Source organism: Fulmarus glacialis, unplaced genomic scaffold (genome assembly GCF_000690835.1).
Source record: "Fulmarus glacialis isolate BGI_N327 unplaced genomic scaffold, ASM69083v1 scaffold12043, whole genome shotgun sequence".
Taxonomy (NCBI): Eukaryota; Metazoa; Chordata; class Aves; order Procellariiformes; family Procellariidae; genus Fulmarus; species Fulmarus glacialis.
Window position 1 is genome coordinate 14,941 of NW_009203623.1, and position 20,840 is coordinate 35,780.

General features: G+C 42.6%; 2 protein-coding genes across 2 annotated transcripts in view; one reads left to right on the plus strand and one right to left on the minus strand.

Annotated features, from left to right (window-relative positions):
* The first annotated feature begins 2,683 nt into the window (after positions 1-2,683).
* On the plus strand, positions 2,684-17,816 carry B4GALT4 (UDP-Gal:betaGlcNAc beta 1,4- galactosyltransferase, polypeptide 4). The gene is made up of 6 exons (XM_009574710.1): positions 2,684-2,951; positions 4,511-4,743; positions 8,290-8,477; positions 14,247-14,369; positions 16,852-16,956; positions 17,400-17,816. Exons 1-6 carry the CDS (start codon positions 2,684-2,686, stop codon positions 17,539-17,541), a joined length of 1,059 nt encoding a protein of 352 aa, XP_009573005.1. The 3' UTR covers positions 17,542-17,816.
* A 1,799-nt stretch (positions 17,817-19,615) lies between these two features.
* Positions 19,616-20,840, minus strand: part of B4GALT3 (UDP-Gal:betaGlcNAc beta 1,4- galactosyltransferase, polypeptide 3) — a 12,802-nt gene continuing 11,577 nt past the window's right edge. The window contains exons 5-6 of the mRNA XM_009574711.1: positions 20,752-20,840; positions 19,616-19,774 (exon numbers count right to left, since the gene is read on the minus strand). The exon at positions 20,752-20,840 is cut by the window's right edge and continues 15 nt beyond it. Coding sequence (XP_009573006.1) covers positions 19,633-19,774; positions 20,752-20,840 — 231 coding nt within the window. The 3' untranslated portion in view covers positions 19,616-19,632. The remainder of the gene's footprint in view (positions 19,775-20,751) is intronic.

The window sequence follows — 20,840 nt, forward strand, 5'->3', positions numbered from 1 at the left end:
CGTTAAATTCAGTATCTTAACTTTATGTTGTCCTTTTCAGCCCAGGTTAACCTGTAACACATTTGGGTTGGGTGGTGGAGAAGGAAATTCCTCCTCATGCATGCACTTTGTGCAGCGATACCCTTGGTTTATTGTGGAGAGGTTACCCCCCTTAGAGGAAGTGCTTCACCTGTTGAATGCTGCACAGTAACTGAGAGGTTATGAAAGTCAGAAATTTAGATTATTCCGTAGAAACTTGCAAGTAGAGTTTAGATGAGCAAATTATAAAGTCTTTGATTTAATAATTACAGGCTAATATTACCCATGGGGTCCACAGTGTTTACTGTTCTCAGATCGTTCATGTAGCTTGTCACTGATTTCCTGTATGCAACTATTCCAGAGTATAAATTGGTGGGGGGTGGTGGACATTTTCTCTTTTATTTGAATCCCTATTGTTTTGGTGATGATACACAGTGGGGTAATAGGGTAAAGCATTCTGGACCATTATTTCCTCAGTTGCTGCAGTTGTGAATCAGAGTCCGAAGCAACCAAGCTGAAATTTGAACAAAGCTGCGGTTCAGAATCACTTCTGTCCTGCAAAAGTCTTTCCCTGATATGACAGCTAACTAGGAAGTAATGCTGGGATGAAAGGCACCCATTGATGTTTCAGTTGGCAATAGTAAAAAAACCAAATGTTATCCTGTTTACTGCTCATTAGTTGAGCTAAAAACTGGAACTATCTAACTCAAAGTGTATCAATATGATATTTCTGCTGTCACCTCTTAGGGCACTATGGCTGCTAATTTATATTATTATGGCATGTCTGCCAGCAAGACTCAGCAAAATGTAAGAAGTAAAGTTCATTGCTGAAACAAAATATATTCATTGAAAATCTCAGCATTTTTGTCTTCCTTTCCATTCATGTCATTTTCCCATTTAATTTCCTTCTACTTACTTTTATTTTCCTGTTTAGTTAGGGTGCTTTTCCTCCACACCTGTTGTGGACACTGATTGAATTGACACTCTGGAATCATGGGGAGATTTTTAACTGGGTTTAATCTGTTTTCTGCTTGAGCCCACTTCAAACTTTTTGATTAATTTTTCTTAACTGTAAAACAGTGATTACGCCCATCTCTTTTCCTGGGCAACCTAGAGTGTCCCGTTTGCTGGAAAGTGAATCCTCCTGCCCCTGTGCTTTTTCTTTCCTTAATTGAGATTTTGCTCTTCCCTCTTCTCCTGTTGCTTTTTCACGTCTTGATCCCCTTGCCCCCACCTGCCCGCATTCCCACTAGTCTGTTTTGTATGTTGTTTCAGTACTTCAGCTCTTGCCGGTTATGAGGAGAAGCAGAATAAAGACTGTCAGAATAAATAGTATTGGTTACTGACAACAACACATCCCTGTGAATCAGAAAACTTTTCCACAAGACACCTGGGCTAAACTAGTGGGAATGTAGAGTTACTGTACTCCTTCTGCCTGCGATATCTCTCCAGGGTCTCATGTATATTTTGAAAGCTAGTATAAAATAACCTTCCATGTTTTTGTGTTTCTTCTCTTTGTTCCAGCCTGTTTCGTGTGCATTGTCTTTAATCACTGCCTTTGCTTCACTTAGCCTCAGTCCTTGTTCTTCTCACAGGTGGCAATTTTCTTGTGTGTTTTCCATATCAAAGCTCCTTTTATTAAAATTTCATTCTTTCTCTGCTATACGATGATAATAACAGACAAAAGTATTAGCATGGTAACTTTATAGTGTGATGGCAGTGAAAGGCTGTATGAAAATGGAGCTCTTGAAAGAGGGCAGGAAGCAGAACAAAGGATTGGATTCTCACAGACCTAACACTGAAAAACTGAACCTTTCCCATGAAAAGCAGGAAGATTTGCCTCCTGCAGCAGCATGTGAGAGGGTGATACTGGGCAAAGACCCACAAGGTGGTACTGGCAGGCAGCAGATACAGAGGAATGATTTCTGATGTCAGTCAAGTATTGCGGGGTTCACACGGTGTTGTGCACAGTAACATAGCATCAATAATACAATCTTTCAGAAGAAAATAGTTTAATTCTGCAGAGATTCATGTGGTTTTCATTTTGGTGGAGGGAGCTGACTTTACTCATAGCCAGCGGACACCCTTGCCGTGCAGCTGTTGTTAATTTTGGTAGGAACAGAAGTAGTAAAGCCTGTGTATTGCCAGGCACTGTACACAGAGATAATATGGGGTGGTGGTTTCACTTTACCACCTGGGCGGAGAGAGAGGAAAAACAAAAAAGACTAGGAGTGGAGAACAAAGCAGGAAAGTGATTTGCTGAAAATCATGCAGCTGGTTTGTGGCTGAGCTGGGACCAAAGCTCAGTGTCTTACTTTCTGACCAGTAATTCATACTTGCTGTTTCTTTCATGTTTTGTCATAAACTCTTTTCATGAAGTCTGTGAAGTTACAGCAGTGGAGGGCAGTAGAAACTAACTCTTTCCTTTTTTTTTTTTTTTTTTTTTTTTGGCCAGGTTAAATTGTATTTTCTGACATTGGAAGAGCAAAAAGCGCCATGGCTCCATGAACTGTGAAACTGCAGGAAGTGTGGCAGCCCTCCCTACCTCCAGCTTTCCTTCCTTACTGTGACCACAGGTCTTCTCTTTGGATTCATTTCCACTGGGTGAGCAGTGACCTGCCTTGGTCTCAGAGCAGAGGAAGCAGTTTGTGGATCAGGGAGAGCCATGGCCTTGAGCTTCTACATCTTTCACCGCTTCTATAAGTTCAAAGTGTTGGTGCTTGTGACTTTGTGTTTGATGGTGCTATGGGCCACATTCAGTTACTTTGTGGACTCCAGACAAGAAATTTCTAAAGCTAAGAGCATAGTGGAGGATTTCAGAAAGGTAAATAGCCTGGAGAACAATCAAAAGGAAGAGAAGATCAAATCAATTGCGAAAGTTCCCACGGTGAAGTCATTTCAGGGTCACTGCCCAGCTCTGTCTCCGTACCTACGTAAGTGACGGTGCTTTCCTCTCCTTTCTAACAAGTTACATCTGCTTTGGTACTGCTGACTTGGTTTTCTTTCTAGCTGTTTTAGTTAAACACTTTTCCTGTGAAACAAATACAACACAACCAGTTGCAGTAAGCACTTCTGGCTGAGGAAGTGATTTGTGGCACAGAGTCCCTGCGCTGGGTCTGGCTGGGATGATAGCAGCCCGTATGGTGCTGTGCTTTGCATCTTGGCTAAAACAGCTTTGATAATGCACCGGTGACTTGGCTGCTGCTGAACAGTGTTTGCACACTATTGAGGCTTTGTCTTTTCCTTCCCTGGCTCCCTAAAATCCGGTAGGCTTGGGCTGGGCAAGAGGTTGGGAGTGGACACAGCCGAGACAGTTGACCCCAGCTGACAGAAGGGATATTCCATAGCATATGACCATACCATTTATCATGCTCAGCAATAAAAACTCAGGAAAAGGAGGAAGCGGGGGGTGTTCATCGTTATGGCGTTTGTCTTCCCAACAATTGCTATACATGCTGAAGCCCTGCTTTTCAGGGCGTGGCTGGACATCTGCCTGCCAATGGGAAGTAATGAATGAATTTCTTTTTGCCTTGCGCTCGCAGTTTTTGCTTTTTTTTATTAAACTATCTTTATCTCAACCACAAGTCTTCTCACCTTCCCTTAAGTTTTTGCCATTTCATTATTAGATGAACTTTTGTCTCTCTGTCTTGACAATTGAAGGACTTCACAGCTGCATTGGGGTTAGCACTACTTATAGGGAAGGTTCAAATAGGTCACTGTTTCCTTGGTTTGGCATTTTTATTAGTCCACTTTTTTTTGTCTTGGTATTGCTAGCAGCACCAGGCTTCTGCTTTGCAGTACCATGTCATTGTCGTCTTCCTCTTCCTTTTTGTGAACACGATTAGGGATTTGTTTGGGAAGCTGGATTCTTCCTTCTCCCCGATGTAATCCAAAAAGCTGCTGTCTAGCTGCATACCCCCACCCCTGCCCCCAGGACGTATTTGCTTAAGTAAACGCACTGTGGCTGTAGCAGTAGTTGACTGCTTTGTTGTCTTTCATGGGTTTGCCGAGTCCAGAGAGGCTGCAATGATAGCTCAGTGCAAGGGAAGTGATGGAAATTTCATTTGGCTACAGAGAGTGTTGATATATTTATCTTAAAAAGGCCTTAAGCCTTTGATGCTTTTGTTCGTGCTTTAAGTAGAGATGACTTCTCACAACCACAGTCCTATGTTTCTTTCCACTTCCCTCTCCTCTGCTTTGCCCTGGCAGCTGTTTCTGGCCAATCTTCCTGCAGTAGGGTGGAACTTCTCTTGATGATTTTTTTTTTTTTTTTTTAACTTTATAATCAGTTTAAGCAACTAAACGCTCGATACCCTCTCCTTCCACTGCCCGCATAATGTCCTTGTAGCACTACTTTTCTCTTGGAAAGGCAGGGAAACCAATTGGGGCTTGAACCTGGGTTTCTTATGCTGGTTACAGAGTGCCTCATTAGGTGACTGCACTAGCCACAACCAGAAACGGCTCGGGAAAGCTTCTTGTGCTTTTCCTACAGGAGGTGCCAGCAAACTCACCTTCAAAGCATCTCTCACACTAGAAGAAGTGCAAAAGGAGAACTCTCAGGTAGCTAAGGGCCGGTATCACCCTACGGAGTGCTCAGCATTGCAGCATGTGGCCATCCTCATCCCACACCGCAATCGAGAGAAGCATCTGCTGTACCTCCTGGAGCACCTCCACCCCTTCCTACAGAGGCAGCAGCTGGACTATGGCATCTATGTTATTCACCAGGTGAGGCAACTCTGCAGACATGTGTTTGGGTGGGGATGATGTCAGTGCTCTGCAGTCTTAGGAGAGTCATGCTTGCTGCCTCTGCTGTCTAACGTCAGTCCTCCAAGCCTGCTTCAAACACTTCTACTTGTTGAGGGATGCAGTGGTGCGTGCAGCCATTGCTGGTACACTACAGGATCTCAGCTGCTGTTAGCAAAGCTGGGAAGTATTAACAAACAGTGTCTTCAACTGGTGTCCATTTCTCGGTCTAAGTAACTTACTATTTCTGAGTTAGCGTTCAAGATAAGCATCTTTTGCATTACTAATGCAACTCACTTCTCTTGCAGTATACACATACGTAACTAGGCTGACATGTCTCCTGTCTTCAAATTTGGAGTTGTTTGGATCGAAGGCCTCAGTTTGTACCTAGCTCTTCTCTCCCATCTGCTTGCTGGCTGTTGTGCTTAGTAAGCTGTGTGTATCATGTGGTTGTACTTACTTCTGCTGTCTCAAACTAAACACACCAGCTACTGCTTGTAGGTGCTTTACTTGCCCAGCAAGGGCTTTGGGAAGAAGTAGTCATGGCAGAGCATTTGGTTCCTTGAATATTTATTGATTTCTTTATTTGCCTTCTTTCTAGCTCCGCTGAGTCAGTGGCTAAAATTTGAGCATGCAGACTTGTGCCACATTGTCTTTCATCTAAGGTGCTTATGTTCTGGTCACAAGAGCTAAAAGCAGTATAGATTTCTCTTTTGTAATATGCTGTCTTTTTCTTGATCTTTTATTGTGTTTGCTTTCTTTTACTATCATCTACTAACGTGTTCTGCTTTGACTCTAAACAGATTTTTCAGACAGCAGAAGAAAAAGGTGATAAATTAATAGTTTCTCCTCCCATCTGTTTAAAGAGGTTAGAGTCAGTTAACCAGTATGAGGCAGTGCATTCTAGGTGAAAGCTTACACTTCTGCTCAATGGCATAGCAGAACAGCAACAAAAGTCATGGCAGGATATATACTTTCAGTTGGAATAGACTGTTCTTTCATTGTTTAGAGTCATGTGACCCATAGAGTGGAAAAACAGAGGCTTTTTTTCTGCATTAGTATATACTGTAATTGTACATGTAATGGCTCACTCCAGCTAGCAAGCAGCGGTTAGCAATAAATCATTGGGAGAATGGGCATATGTTCTTTATTTATTGAAATATGTGAGGTGGACAATGGCTGTTGTCATGTTAGCAAAAAGTAATACAGAAGTATGAAAGTTTTGTTTGATGTGAGCAGTAATGTCAAGTCTGGACTTGTTCTATCAAAGTTTTTACTTGGAAGATTGGAAGCTTTTGCTTAGTCTTTCCATGCAGATAGGTATACCCAAAGACTGGAAAGTGGGTTTAACAAAACTCTTTTTCATGGCAAATCCATTTTTACACTCCCTTTGTGATGTTATTAGTTGTTTTAAGTATCTTTTGAGGAAAGAAATAGTTAAAAACAGGATTTAACTATTAAAATACACAGAGTTTACTTTGGAGGAAGATTAAGAAATGAGGCTTTTATATTTTTCTCAGTGAGCCATTGAAGGGCATACTCCAGATCTCTTCTTTATGGGCTACTTGTAACATCTTGAAAATTGTGTTTCTCTGCACAATGTGTGCATATGTGAGTGTAGTGCTGAAAAAAATGTGAGTTTGTAATCCCTAAAGGGTGAATAACTTCTTTCCCAACATAAGTTTGTCTTGTGGTCAGCGTTCTTCTTCCATAGAAACAAAGGAGGATTATTCTGTCCTCAATAAAAGATGAGAGCAAACTTTGCTATTCATTCAGCATATGGTTTAACATTGAAAACTGCCCTTCCTGGAAAGTAATTTTAGCTGTCGTTTGGCTACCTTTTGTGCAGGAAGTGGGCTGTGGTGACTGACGGTACTGGTGGGGGAGACAGAACAGCAGCAGATGGTAAATGTTGCTGCTGAACTAGGCTGGGTTTGATACCCAATACAAGTGAAGTTATCTGTATGTTCTTTACCAGTCATCTGAATTGTTCTGTTCACTCAATAACCTATGCTTTCAACATCAGGAGAAGATTTTCTGACAGATATTTTCATATACAGGACACGTTAACCAAAAAAAAAAAAAGTAAGGAATTTGACATAATAGATCTTGGGTGAATTGTATCTAAATTTTTCTTGGAAAGTGCATTCCTTCCCTTACTGAGAATGGAAGCAATTGATTATCCCTCTTTCAATTTCTCAGAGCGGGCACTGAGCTGTATTTCCTAACTGCAGGTATGGAGCCATAAATCTTTATGCAGGAGCAGATGGCTGTTAGTGATGGTGAACAAATTGCTTCCTCAGAGCAAAAGGTTCCTTTTTAGAACGATAAAACATACTTTGTATACAACTGCTTGTCGCTACAGCTAACCTTCTCTTAGTCTGGGGAGGCCAACTTCTTTCTCATCTTCCATGGAGCCTCTTTCAGTCCAGGCGCTTTCTAGCAAATGACCCCTTTCTCTTGAAAATTGCTTTTTTATTCTTTTAAGTACATCAGGTTCCTAGCTCTGGAGAATGACTATCCTGTCAGTTTCTGGGAGCACAGAGCTTGACCCTCTGACTCCCAGGTGGGAACTTGAGGCAACTCACTACCTTGTCCTCAGGAGCAGAAAGCCTTCTACATGTGTGTACAGCCCAGTAAAAAATAAATAGCAAGATAAGCACACCTGTTGCTCCAGAGTGAATGGTGATGTGGTAAGCTTAAAAAACTGCCAGGTGTGTGTATATATATGTATACCTTAAAGGTGAAAAATGATATTTTTGAAAAGCAAAGATGCACTAACTTACAGCAAAAGCAAACAACGAAGACTAGTAAAAGTCAAGTGAAGCTTTGTGCTAGGGGGAGTCCCTGTGCAGCGTAATTAGGTTATAGATAGGAGTTGAAGGGACCTGCTTTTTGTTTCCCACTCTGCCACCTACTGTGTGACCTAATAAAATACAGTGAACTCTTTAAGCATTGCTATCTTCTAAACTGAGTGGACAAGCATAAATCATCTGTGGCAGGTGCTTTGGCATCTATAAACCAATCAGTATGGGAGTAATGTTTTGGTCTTTTGGTTTGGTTGTGTGTTTTGTTTTGTAGTTTGTTTTTTGTTTTTTTTTTTTTTTGGTTTTTTTTTTAAACTTCCATAGGCCTTACTGACACAGTTGTATGGAGTGCCAGTTTCTAAACTGTTTATTGATATCTCTTTTGTTATGTAGCCTGATGGGAACTCCAGGACAGGAGCAGCAATAGCAGTGAAATTGCATTACGCAGCGTGCATACTTCTCGTGCCCGGATAACTGTAGGCTCTCCTGACCCTGGCTGTGTTTGTTCATGACAAGTAGAGACTGAAGAAACACTTTGCATCATTGGCCACTCTGATGCTGTATCTAATATTATGGGGTAGCTCTTTGTGTAGTTACTGCTGTAATGGCTGTGACTCACGAATGCGGTTGCAAACTACACAATTAGAACAAATGCCCGGGAGCGCTTTGGTTCAAAAGGTTTGACACCTTCTTCAGATGTTTTTTCCATTCTCTTCCACAGGCCGGCAGCACCAAATTTAATCGAGCTAAACTGCTGAATGTAGGATACCTAGAGGCCCTAAAAGAAGCGAACTGGGACTGTTTCATTTTCCATGATGTGGATCTGGTTCCAGAAAATGACTTTAACGTTTACATGTGTGACAGACAACCAAAGCACCTTGTAGTTGGCAGGAACAATACTGGATACAGGTAAGAAACCAGGAATGTGGAGAGAACACCAACTGGGAAATGCCAAGTTACTGGTAATATTCCTCTTCTGATGGAGCTGTATGCTGGTATCTACCCTTCCTCCTGACACCAGGTTTCTGATGGTAACACTCTGCCTCTCTGGAGCACCTCCTGACAAGGTAACTGTACGGACATCTTTGAAGTCAGCTCCATGGTCACCTGTAAGAATGATCATTGTCATCATTCTGGTTTCTGGGGTGAGGTAAAGGGCGTTTTGAAAGGAAAGCAATGTGACAGAGGTTGTGTGAAGACCTTCTGTCAAAGCTAGAAATACAGTTGCAGTCTCATGGTGCTGTGATTTGACACTGTGATCTTACTATTGTGCTAATAAAACTTGCCACTTAGCTTTTGCTATTGAAGAGGGAACTTCTGATATTGAGAGCTCAAGTATGAGAATTTGCCAAAGGATAGGGTTGTCCTTTAATTATTTGGCTGTACAGGATCTAATACAGGATCGTTCTGGTTTTTAAATGGGTCCCCTAAGTGATAGTGTAATATAAATAATTTAAAGTGAAAAGTCAGGTTCAGTCCACCTCAGAGAAAAAAGGCTCCTATGCTTGGTGAATTTAATGACTAGAGTGGTTTCACTGAATGTGTTTCTTTCAAGAGTCACCTCTTATGTCATGTCACTCTAAATATTAATTAGAAGTGGACTTTTCAAAAGCTGATCTCTGAGTACTTTGAAGTAAAGCTCTGCTTCACTTCTGGGTTTCCTTTGTTAAATATATGAGAAGGAGGTGAGATGTGCAAATTCTTACACAGAATAGTATTCACTTTCCGGTTACTCAGTGAAAATGGCAACAAACACAAATGAACTAGGCTTGTGACAAGTTTTTGGAGCATTGTGCCTTGCAGAGAATGCTGAGGGCTGTAGGATGGTCATGCACCAAAGCAACAGAAACATTGCTTTGGTTAATTGACAGGTACGTAGAATCCAGGTTAATAACATGGCACAAAGCTTGAGGTGCTTTACTTAACCTCCTGTGCCTTAGTTACTGCTAGTGTTTAGAGTGTTTAGCTTAGCTAAGCATGCAGATAGTTTTTTGTTTTTGTTTTGGTGTTTTGTTTTGTTTTGGTTTTTTTTTGCTTTTACTAAGAGGTGGTCTTACTATTAATTTCCTCGGGTTTCTCCTGTTTGTGGAAAGAAGCTGTTAGTTAGCTTTAAGCCTTGGCTTTTAAGAGTCTTACACTGACAAGATGTTTTTGTTGTGAATACCCTGCACCAGTATTCACTAGGATACTGGTGGTTTGAATTAGATTAATCCTTTCTTTTCTGTGTCACTGCCTCTGTTTAAACATTTTTGAAGTGGGGATAATAATGCTCTACTTCCAAGGGAATTCCTGGGTACATGTGAAGGAATTCAGATGCTGAGCTCAAGAAAGATACCTAAACTGACCTGAGACCACAGGTTGAAATCCCAGTTGGGTGACCTCAGTGTTTTGCTTAGGCTGAGGTGAGTATACTGCGACATGTTGCTCAGATGGGATTGAGGAAACTGAAGTCATAAATGGTCTGCATTAACACAAAATATCCTGGGCAGGAATGTGGGTTTTCTGTGGGTTTCTTGAGGTTTTTGTTTCTTTGTTTTTCTTCTAGGGGGATATCCTCTATGCTAATCTTAGTAGCTGTGCTCCTCTGGGAAGCAAGTACCTGTATGTTTAGTTATATATAAATTACAACTTGGGTTTAGATTCTTTAGGAAAAGGTTTACGCTTTCAAACTTTGAAGGCAAGCGTGGGAAAAACTTTCCTAGCATAGCTAAGCTATTTCCTTGAGACCAGCACAACATCCTTTCCTAATGACCATTTCTATTGTATGGTTTCTTCAGTCCAATTTTAAAAATCCCAAAGGAGCTGATGCTCTCTTGTCCTCAGGGAAGAGGTGGTTGAACGCTGTTACAGAGGTGCATTTTTGCAGATGATGTCACCTAGGAGCAAGATATGCTTGGGCCCTGCCAGTTCTGCTCTGCCTGAGGAGGGCTGAGTGGGCAGCACTGTCCTGGTTACAGCTCTGGCTCCTTCAGTGTCTGCCTCTCCAGTGGTGTAGGGGAGTTATGAGGTGCATAAGCAAGCAGTATGGGTGTGTGGGTGGGCAGTCAGTTCCCAAACCCTACCAGGCTGCTGGAACAGGGGGATGTGGGACTGTTGGTGACTGGCAGTGCAGCCCAAAAGCACGGCTGGGGAGGGCTCTTCCCTGCTCTTGCTGTTCATGGGACCTTCTTGCTGTCCATTCCACCTGTTCACTGCATTTCTCTAGAGCATCTGTAGCAGAAGTCTCAAGGTGGTGATGCAAACTTGGTAGGGCCTCTGCTACCTTGTGGTTGGTCTCCTCTAGGAGAAGAGATAAAGGGGAGTGAGCAAGGAAGAGTAAAAATTCCAGAGATAGGAAAAAAAAAAAAAAAATGCAGGTAGAGCACATGAGAGACTGCGTCTGCCTAGAACAATCCTTTTTTCAATGTTTATATAGCTAACATCTTTTTGGGAAGTATATCACAGTCCCAGCAAATGACAGTTGAAGCTTTTTTTCAGACAACTGGAAGAAGCCTCGTGTATACAGGTCCTGGTCCTTTGGAAGACTTTAATCATCCTGGTATCTGCTGGAAGGGCAACACAACAGGGCACAAGTAATCCAGGAGCTTTCTGAAGTGAATTGATGATACCTTCCTGACACAGGTGATCAGAGCTGATGAAGGGAGGTGTTCTGCTGAACTTTACACTTACAAAGAAGGAAGAACTGGTCAGGGATGTGAAGGTCAGAAACAAGGAGGGAATGAGGCAAATAGCAGGATCACAAGTCCGGACTTCCTGTTCAGGGATCTGCTTGGAAGAATCACTTGGGAGATGACCCTGGAGAGAAGAGGGGTTCAGGAGAGCTGGTAGATCTTCAGGGGTTGCCTCCTTCATGCTCAATAGTGGTCCATTCCTATGTGCAGGAAGTCAAGCAAAGGTGGACAGAGGCCTGCATGGATGAACAAGGAGCTCCTGAGAAAACTCAGGACAGAAAAAGGAAGCGTGGAAGAGGTGGAAGCAGAGTCAAGTGACTTGTGAGGACACACAAGCATGCAGGGATGGGGTTAGGAAAACTAAAACCTGTCTGGAGTTGAATCTTGCAAGCAACATGAAGAGCAATTTGAATGGCTTCTACAGGTGCATCAGCTGCTGGGAAGAGTAGGGAAAATGTGTACCTGCTGTGTGGCAGGGGACCTGGTGACAAAAGACAAGAAAAAGGCCAGAATACTCAATGCCTTCTCTGCCTTGGTCCTTACTGGCAAGATTTGTCTTCAGGATTCCCAGGCTTCTGATACCAGTGGAAAAGTTTGCACATACAAAGACTTACCCTTGGTGGAGGAGGATCAAGTTGAGGAATACTCAAACAAACTGGGCATACACCATAAAACCATGTGACCTGATGGGATGTATCCATGAGTCCTAAGGGAACTGGTTGCTGTCATTGCGAGGCCATTCTGTTATCTTTGAAAGGCTGTGATGATTGGGGGAGGTTCCTGAGGACTGGAAGAAAACGAATGTCACTTCTATCTTCAGGACAGGCAAGAAGGAGGATTTGAGGAACTACAGGCTGGTCAACCTCACCTTTTAATCCCTGGGAAGGTGATGAAGCAAATCTGTTCATAAGTCATGCCTGACCAACCTGATAGCCTTCTCTGATTTGACTAGCTTGGTGGGCAAGGGAGGAGTTAGTGGATAATGTTTATCTTGACTTAAGAAGGCTTTCAACACTGTCTCCCATAACATTCCCATTGACAAAGGGATGAAGTATGGACTAATAAGTGGACAGTGAGATGGACTGAAAACTGGCAGAACTGCTGGGCTCAAAGGATTCTGATCATTGGAGCAAAGCCTGGCTGGAGGCCAGTCACTAGTGGTTTACTCCGGAGTTTGATACCAGGGCTGGTCCTGGTTAGGATCTTCATTAGTAGGTAGACCAGATTGCACCCTCGGCAAATTTTCAGAAGATAGAAATCTTGGAGGGTTGGTTGATGTACCAGGGACTTTGTGAGGCTGGAGAATGTGGCCAACAGGAATCTAAAGAAGTTCAACGAAGGGAAATGCAGAGTCCTGCACCTGGAAAGGAGCAACTCCATGTACCAGCAGGTGCTGGAGGCCAACTGTCTGGAAAGCAGCTTTACAGAAAAGGATCCGGGCCAGCAATGTGCCCTCATGATAAAGACCAGTAGCATCTTGGGCTGCATTAGGAGGGGTGTTGTCAGCAGATTGAGGGAGGTGATTGTTCCCTTCTACTCGGGACTACTGAGACCATATCTGGAGTGCCGTGTCCAGTTCTGGGTTCCCCAGCACAATAAAAATGTGGACATACTGGAGCAAGTCCAGAGAAGAGCCATGAAGATGATTAAGGGATCATAGCATCTGATATGTCAAGAGAGGCTGAGAGAGCTGGGACTGTTCAGCCTGGAGCAGAGAAGGCAGGGGGGATCTTGTCAATGTGTATACATACCTGATGGAAGGGAGTAAAGAAGGTGGAGCCACACCATTCTCCGTGAAAGGCAAAAGGCAGTGGGCACAAACTGAAATACAGGAAATTCCATTTAAACATATGAAAAAGCTTTTTTTTTTTTTTTTTTTTTTCTGGGAGAGTGGTCAAATACTGGAACAGGCGGCCCAGAGAGGTTATGGAGTCTCCATCCTTGGAGATGCTCAGAACCTGAACGGAAATGGTCCTCAGCAACTTTCTCTAGCAGACCCTGCTCTGAGCAGAGGGGTTGGACTAGCTGACCTCCAGAGGCCTCTTCCAACCTCTGCAATTCTCCTGTGATGCTATGACAGGAGCAAAAATCAGCCAAGAAAAATAGTTTACAAGGGAGGTTGTGTGTGTTGTTTTTTGGGGGGTTTTTTTGGTGCTTTTAAATTAGATTCATGGTAAACCAGAAATAATAATAAGCATTGCACCTTTGCAAATTGCCATAATGGATACTTTCTAGCCCTGGCAATTTGTTCATCTGTTTAGATTCACATACATCTAGAAATCAAAATGCAATCTGCAGCGATGTGCACATCGCCTCTGAAGTTGGCAGTGGCAATGTAGTAGAGGCTGTCTTGTAACGCTTACCTTAAGGGCCAAGAAAGAGGAAGGTATCATAAAAAGCAACTAGCAAAATGGTATAAGAAGATAAATAAACATGGTATGTAAACACCTTTTTAAAGTAGATGCAGTTTCCAGGAGAAGGAAGGTAGAAGTTAGAAATTGATCGCCTTCAGAGCTAAACTCCATTACCTTAGGTTACTAAGTAACTTGCACTGTACCTTACCTTGGAATTGGTCCTGCGATATCCCATAGCACATGACCCCTTGCTGTGATCTGATTTCATTCCAAGTGTTTCAGATTCAGTGCTAAGATAGTTGATGGCTTGCTACTGTTATTGCAAAGCTTCCACTATGTTAGTGCGTAGCTTTGATCCTTTTCTACTTACCAGAGTCCTTGAGGTGAAGTGCCTTTTTGACTGGCAAGGGGAGTCGTGTAAAGAGAGAGAGTAACTATTGAAGAAGGCTACATTGTCTCAGTTGGAGAGTTCTGGCCTGAAGCAAATCACTATCTTTTTGTGAAAAGAGGAAGAGAACAAGACCTACCTCATGGATCTGTGCACCCTTCACTCTGTGAAAGACAAGTCTAGATCCAGAGTTTCAAAGTGATATTTTCATTGTTGGTAGAACTTGACTTTTAATTCTTCCTTCTCTCTTCTTGTGTACTTCCAGGTTACGGTACCAGGGATATTTTGGAGGTGTAACTGCTCTAACAAGAGATCAGTTTTCCAAGGTGAATGGATTCTCTAACAACTACTGGGGTTGGGGTGGAGAAGATGACGATCTTCGAATCAGGTAATAAATAAATAAAAGGCTAGAGGGAAATGGGTGTGAGAGGGGGAGGCATTGGTTTTAAAAAATAAAAAAAATCAGTGTGACTTCACACCTAGCCTCCAAAGGTGAAACACTACAGGAGCCTTCAATTCAAAACAGTATTGCAGTGGGGATTTGGAGTGTGAGATGTAGTTCTGTGAACAGTTTCCTCTTTGAAAAGGTTAGGCATGCCTGAGACCTGGTCCTCCTCCTGACAGGATTGTTGCTTGGGTGTGGGGTTTGTTGTGGGTTTTTTGGTTGGTTTGTTTTGTTTTTGTCTCGGCCACACAGTATTTGTATTCTTGCTTGGAAATTGGTCATAACCAAAGTAGTAAGATTGAAGTCTGGAGTGTGATTTGCCAAAGAGACACAAATGTATTGAGTTCCAGTACTTTGCAAGAGAGTGTTTTGGTTTTGGTGGGATTGGGTTTTTTGCATTAATTGACTACCATGATTTACTCCAAGCAGGGCTTAGTTTGTATGTGGGTGGTGTTGATGATAGTTAAGATAGTGAATAACTTGAATTTTAGAAAGACTGCATGTATATGCATATGCCCTTTGCTCTTGTTAAAACTAGTTTTGCAGATGTGCCTGTCAAAAGTAGGAGAAATTTGTTCATTTGAGAGGTTTGGTGGAACAAAGAAGTCAACAAAACTTTTATGTTGATCTTTTGCCCTTTGCCTAGGAGGAAACCTCTAATCCTGCATTGCTGTTAGGGAAAAAAACCCACAACCCTGCAAGCTCTGCTGGCAGAGCCTGTCAATTTGTAGCTTGTGTATACTCTGTCATTCTTAAGTGTTTATCCTTTTCAATTGCTTAAATATGCAAACAAGCATTGGGTGGGGCATAAAATTCATACCCCTGGTGATACTAAATAATTACACTGGTGAAATCAAGTGTGTTAAAGTTAGAAACTTCCAAATGAAGGCTTTTCTCTGTCAGTTCAGCAGATCAGTCAGCTGTATCTCAAGAAATCTAAAAGGTCTACCAGTGACATGGATTTCTGTCCCTTCTTAATCACAACTTTTTTTTTTTTCTCCCTTCCCCTAGCTAGAGACACCAACTTCTCTGTGACCTCTCAGGAGCTGGCTTTTATAGTGGTAGGGGAATGGCTTGGTACCATCTTGCTCCTCAGTTTCCTGAGAAGTGTCACAGTGAACAAAGGTGATAATGGTGTTCTTTCAAATGTTCGTGTGGGCAGCAGAGAACCAGCTGTGCAGCAGATCAGCAGGATTTACTGAGGGTCTCCACAATGTTTGCAAGTGGTTGGAATCAAAAGTGATGCTTGCTTGTGTATGGCACCTCATAACTTTGCAGCTGTTGTGGTCTTCGTGTGGAAACCAAATTGTATGACCCAGAGTGCACACTGCAACTGGACTTGGCTCATGCCTTTCCCTTTGGGTAGATCTTGGACTGGGCTGGTTACAGAGTTTGCAGTGGGTAGGTAATGGGAAGCTTGCTGTCTGGGTGGGTTCTTGCATGGAGAGATCCTTGCAGCCTTCCTGTGCGAAGACAGCAGATGGCAGCATCCCCTTCAGTATCTTCAAGAACTCTGGGCTGGTGTGCTCTTAGGTCCTGCTGTTTTGCCTCTGTGCTAGATGTGATGGTCTCTTTTGGGCCCCTTCCTCAGGTGTGCATCACAAAGACTTTTCAGATCATTTTTGTATTTGTTTGATAATTTACTGCTACAAACAGTCATTGGAAAGCTGTAGGGGCTCAGTTTCTTCAATTCTTCAATTCTTGGTTTCCTATTGCTCTTTCAGCTGCTGATGTGACTAGCAGACCTGGGCTATTCCTTAATTCCATTGTCATGAAGTTAACCCTTTCTCCTGACAGAACAAAATTGTTGTGCTCCACAGACATTAAAGGCCAAAAGCTCCAGTTGAGTACCTGATGTCAGACACTTAAATCTATGCATGGGGCTCAGTGTTTCTGGCACTGTTCTCAGAAAATTTTCTTCATGTCATGTCAACAAATAAAAATTTTACAGCTGTCTGCCAACTACTGAAAAGAAAACATGCTTTTTTTAAGTGGAGAACTATTAAGTATAGCGGCTAGGAGTTGAGATGAACTTGTTGCAAAATGTGTGGAATCTTGCTACAGACGACCTAGGGTTTAATACAGGGCAGTACAAACCAGACCAGATGATACTAATTTAAATGTACTTTGTTGTATAATGTGTGCTTAAAGCTCTACATGACCTCTACTGTAGTAGCTACCTGCTTCTGTTCAAAAGGAAGGGGTATCTGTCACCCTATTGGACCTGTTCTCCAGAAACACAACTCTCAGCCCTATTTCTCTGGCAAAATGGGTTGTGGAAGAGATGAAGATGTGTTTCCTACAGTTCTCTGTACTTGCTTCGATGACATCTACAAGAGATGAAATCTCCAAATGTTTGGGGTTTTTTTCCTTGAGAGCTTATTTATAGGTGATGACTTGCTCACGGCACTGTTGTTTCTTCCAGGGTTGAGATGCAGAAGATGAGAGTGGTGAGGCCGTCTGCTGATGTAGCCAGGTACACGATGATCTTCCACAAACGAGACCATGGTAATGAGGAGAATGGAGAGAGGTGAGTCAAGAACACTGTTCCACCTTGCATTGTCTTGGTGTGTGGCTAGGAGCCAGGCACCTGGAGGCCAAGTTCTTTGCTCTAGGGCAAGCAGGCATTTTGTCCTACCCAGAGGCTCTGGGGGACACCCCTGTGACACCACTGTTCACAGCTGGCAGCTGTTGCACATGAGATCTGCCTAGAATCAACTGGGTGATTTTCCTTAGAAAATTCCAAAGTTATAGTTACATGGATATGATTTGAGTATATAATTTCAGAGATTAAACCAAAGGACACTTTTCCCCATGTCTGATTGTCCATGCTGAAGATGGGAAAAGCATGACTTTACATTCCCAGTAGATACAGAATGGCTGTAGCTCTGCCTCTAAGTTTACTAGTAGTGGGAAGGAGCTCAAAACTCCTCTCCTATGCATGTCAATGAAGATTTTCTCCTTTGTCCTCAGGATGAAGCTTCTACGTCAGGTATCTAGAACATGGAAAACGGATGGGCTGAACTCTTGTTCATATAAACTGCTCTCAGTGGAACATAACCCTTTATATGTCAACATCACAGTGGATTTCAGCATGGAGCCAAAGATCTCATAAGGGTGAACACCACACAGGCTATTGGGAACGGCAACAGATCGTGTTTGTCGTTGCTTGTTAGAGCAGATGACTCCTGGCACTCTGCTTGAAAGAGTACTTCAGTAGCACAGAAGAAAGTTTTTCTTCACAGCATCTAACTGATTGGTTGAGAATTTCCTTTTGTGAGGACTGGAGCTAGGGACTGACCCAAGGGACAGGTCCTTGTGTTCTTCTATGCACTTTTTGCTGGGACGTTTGCAAAAGTGTCCTTGTTTGGGCTGGTCCAGTGGAAGAACTTGGAAAAAAATTTTGTTCTTGCAACTATTCCTAAACTTCTTATTTGTTGTAGGGAGAACGCAGCTTAACACTGCCAACACTTCCATGACTTCAAAAGGAACAGGCCAGTCTTTTCTCATTAAAAGCACAAGAATTCTTCACCAATTACAAAATTGCTGAGAAAAGCTAATTTTTTCCAACTGAGGAAATGCTGCTTATGTGTAAGGGAAGGGCAATAATGGTAATAGGTGAGATGTTAAAAATCTCTCAATAAATACACTCCATTGAATTCAAAAGGCTTCTCTTGTCCTTCATGAGCTCAGCTCACCCTGCTGTGGGACTGCTGAAGTGTCCTGTAGCAAAATGAAGTCTCAGTTCTGCAGCAGGCTGCAGGTTGTGTGTTATTCTGGAAAGAAATGCAGTGGCCAGCATGTCAGATGGAAAGAAATTGCTGTCCACATTTGTTAATGCTTTGGGCCACACTGTTAGCACAGTGCATATTTGTATAGATACCCAGGCCATTATTATTTGTGATTCTTCTTTGAGAAGGTTGGTGGAAGTCTGTGGTAAACTAGCTGATCCAGTATGCTGCAGGATTTCTGCTAAAATCTTGATTAGAGCACTTTCCTTTCCTTACTGCATTATACCTAACTGTCCTCACACCTGTTGTTGGATATGCATCCAGTGGAGGTAGATGTGAAGGCAGGGGTGGGGGAGTTTCTTTTAGGACACAGTATCTTAAGAATTACAAGACAAAAAGCAACTTCTGCTTACTATAGTATTGAAGAATGGTTTTCTAGCTGGTTGACACATTATTCCAACTGTAGAGAAGGCTGAAGCTTTAAGTAAGTTCTTAGGTGTTAGTGGGATAGATGCTGCTTTTCAGTGAACAGGGAATTTTAGTATCTACAAGTAACAAGCAAAAGTACCCATGTCATGCTTGCAAAATAACTGGACCTGGCAGGCAGTGCTACTGACTGGCTTTATAGAGAAAGAAAGATTACAGAAAGGGGAGGGTCTTGGGCAGACTGTGTCAGTCTCACAGGCAGGTAAGGACAAATGTATTCCTGCCAGGGACATGTTTGACAGATTTTCCTCAAGTATTTTATGTTGAAGATAGATCAACCCTGAAAGATAATTAGTGTTTGAGCAACAGCTGAAATACTAGATTAATTTCCCTACTCTGAGCAGGAGGTTAGACTAGATGACAGCCTCAGGTCCCATTTGGCCTGAATTACTTACAGCTACAATAAAAACATTTAAACACTGATGGATCAGGCCAGAGAAAAACAAGGCCTTAAGCTCTGGTTTTGTCTAGTATCAGGGCAACTTTCTCCTTTATTACAGTCTTATTAAATATTCTAGAAAATCTTAACCCAAACACATAACTTTTCCACTCAAATTCACAAAAGATATTTACAGAACTGGCTTCAATACTTTGTCAAAATACAGCACTTCAGAGGCCTGTCTGACAGAATGGCTTGCATCCCAATTAACACTTAAGTACAAAGCAGGACAGGGCTATCCACCTGTGAAACAAAGGTTCCAGAAAACTTGGATCAGCTTACTGTCAAGGAGACCTTGATCCCCAAGGGCTGGGAGGTGGGTCTGGCTCAGTAGTTTTACTGTGGTTTGACAATTTTACAGTAAGCCACAGCCTGTTGATTAGCTATCATACCCTATTCCTGAAGCTTTTTCTTCTAAATCTTAGTCAGAAGAAAAGTAAAATGCATGAAGGTCAAAAGGATTAGTCTCAGGTGGTGCAGGAGGTAGAGGCTGAATGCCCATATGCATGCTGCCATGCTGAGCCCAAACTCTGCTTTTGTTTTCATTCCCTTAAGAAAATGGGGGAACATATCCAATGTCCACAGTGATGTTGGTATAAAGAGGATGCTTTGTCCTGGAAAGGAGCTTGAACTCTAATGAATTCATTCCATCATCCTTCCATGTTTTTCTGGTGTTGTGTCGGGAAGTAGGCCTGAAGAAGGAAGAATACCTGCAGTTAGATAGAAGAACAAAGGTGGTGTTTGCAGCTGAAGCTGCAGAAGAAACAGACTTCCAGAGGGGGCAAGGGCTTAGCAGATGAAAGCTGCTAGCAGAAAAGCCCCAAGAAAATTCTTCTCATGTAATACAGATGAGAGAGAAGGCATTTTATAAGACTAGAATACATTCACACTGAGTATTCTAAACAAGGAAGACAATTTGGACTGGAACCTAATCAGACAGGGAGACCAGCAAGGTAGCAACTACAGTCTGCGAAAACCCAAGAAACTGGCAGCAGCTTAGAGAGACCTGGGAGTGCAACACAGAAGCTTGCAGCAATGCTGTGCATAGGCTGCTCTAGGTAGGTTTTAAGGGTTGTTATGGAAACCTGAGTTTGGAGATGATAGAGGGAAGTCTGCACTGTCAGTATGAGAAGCCTCCACCACACTTGACCCAACACCCTCCTCCAGCTCTGTCATGTAAAACTGGGCCTTTGCTAAGGTCACTCATAGCACCTTCCTCATGTCTTTGAACTAGAATGCTGCTTTCCACTATTTTAATGGCACATCGTACATCCACACAGATTGAAGAGCAAGTTTTTGTTATAGGGAAGTTGTAACAAAGTGCCTCTTCAAACTGAACTCTCCCTATTTAACAAGACAGGCAGTATTTTTTTTAAAGTTTTAGTCCTTGAATGATTTGATGCTTAAGTCTGATATGTGTTAGCTTCCTAGCTAGCAAGTGTCCTTAACAATAGGAAAAAAGTAGGAAACTACAAGAAACTCCTCAAATACAGAGACAGGAGCAGACGATTCAGTTGAAACTGACTGGGGGCCACATTAAAGCAGAAAAACAAGCAGTGGCATTAGGTATAGTTACTGCCTGTTCTGAGGAAGATGATGGTAACAGTCAACCTGGCACAAGGCAAGGAGTAGCCTCCTAACTGCCCCCCCCTCCCTCTAGAACAGTTACCTTCTCCAAGGCTCTTGTGTCTCTGTCTCTTCATTGTAGTCCATCACTTTGTAGCGTCCAAGATGAGGTGATGTCCGGACTATTTTCAT

Excerpts from the sequence above, each read along its gene's own strand:
- B4GALT4 (XM_009574710.1), top strand. The coding sequence starts at position 2,684 with ATGGCCTTGAGCTTCTACATCTTTCACCGCTTCTATAAGTTCAAAGTG. Across the intron at positions 2,952-4,510 it reads AGCTCTGTCTCCGTACCTAC|GAGGTGCCAGCAAACTCACC; the intron begins GTAAGTGACGGT and ends CTTTTCCTACAG. Across the intron at positions 8,478-14,246 it reads AGGAACAATACTGGATACAG|GTTACGGTACCAGGGATATT; the intron begins GTAAGAAACCAG and ends GTGTACTTCCAG.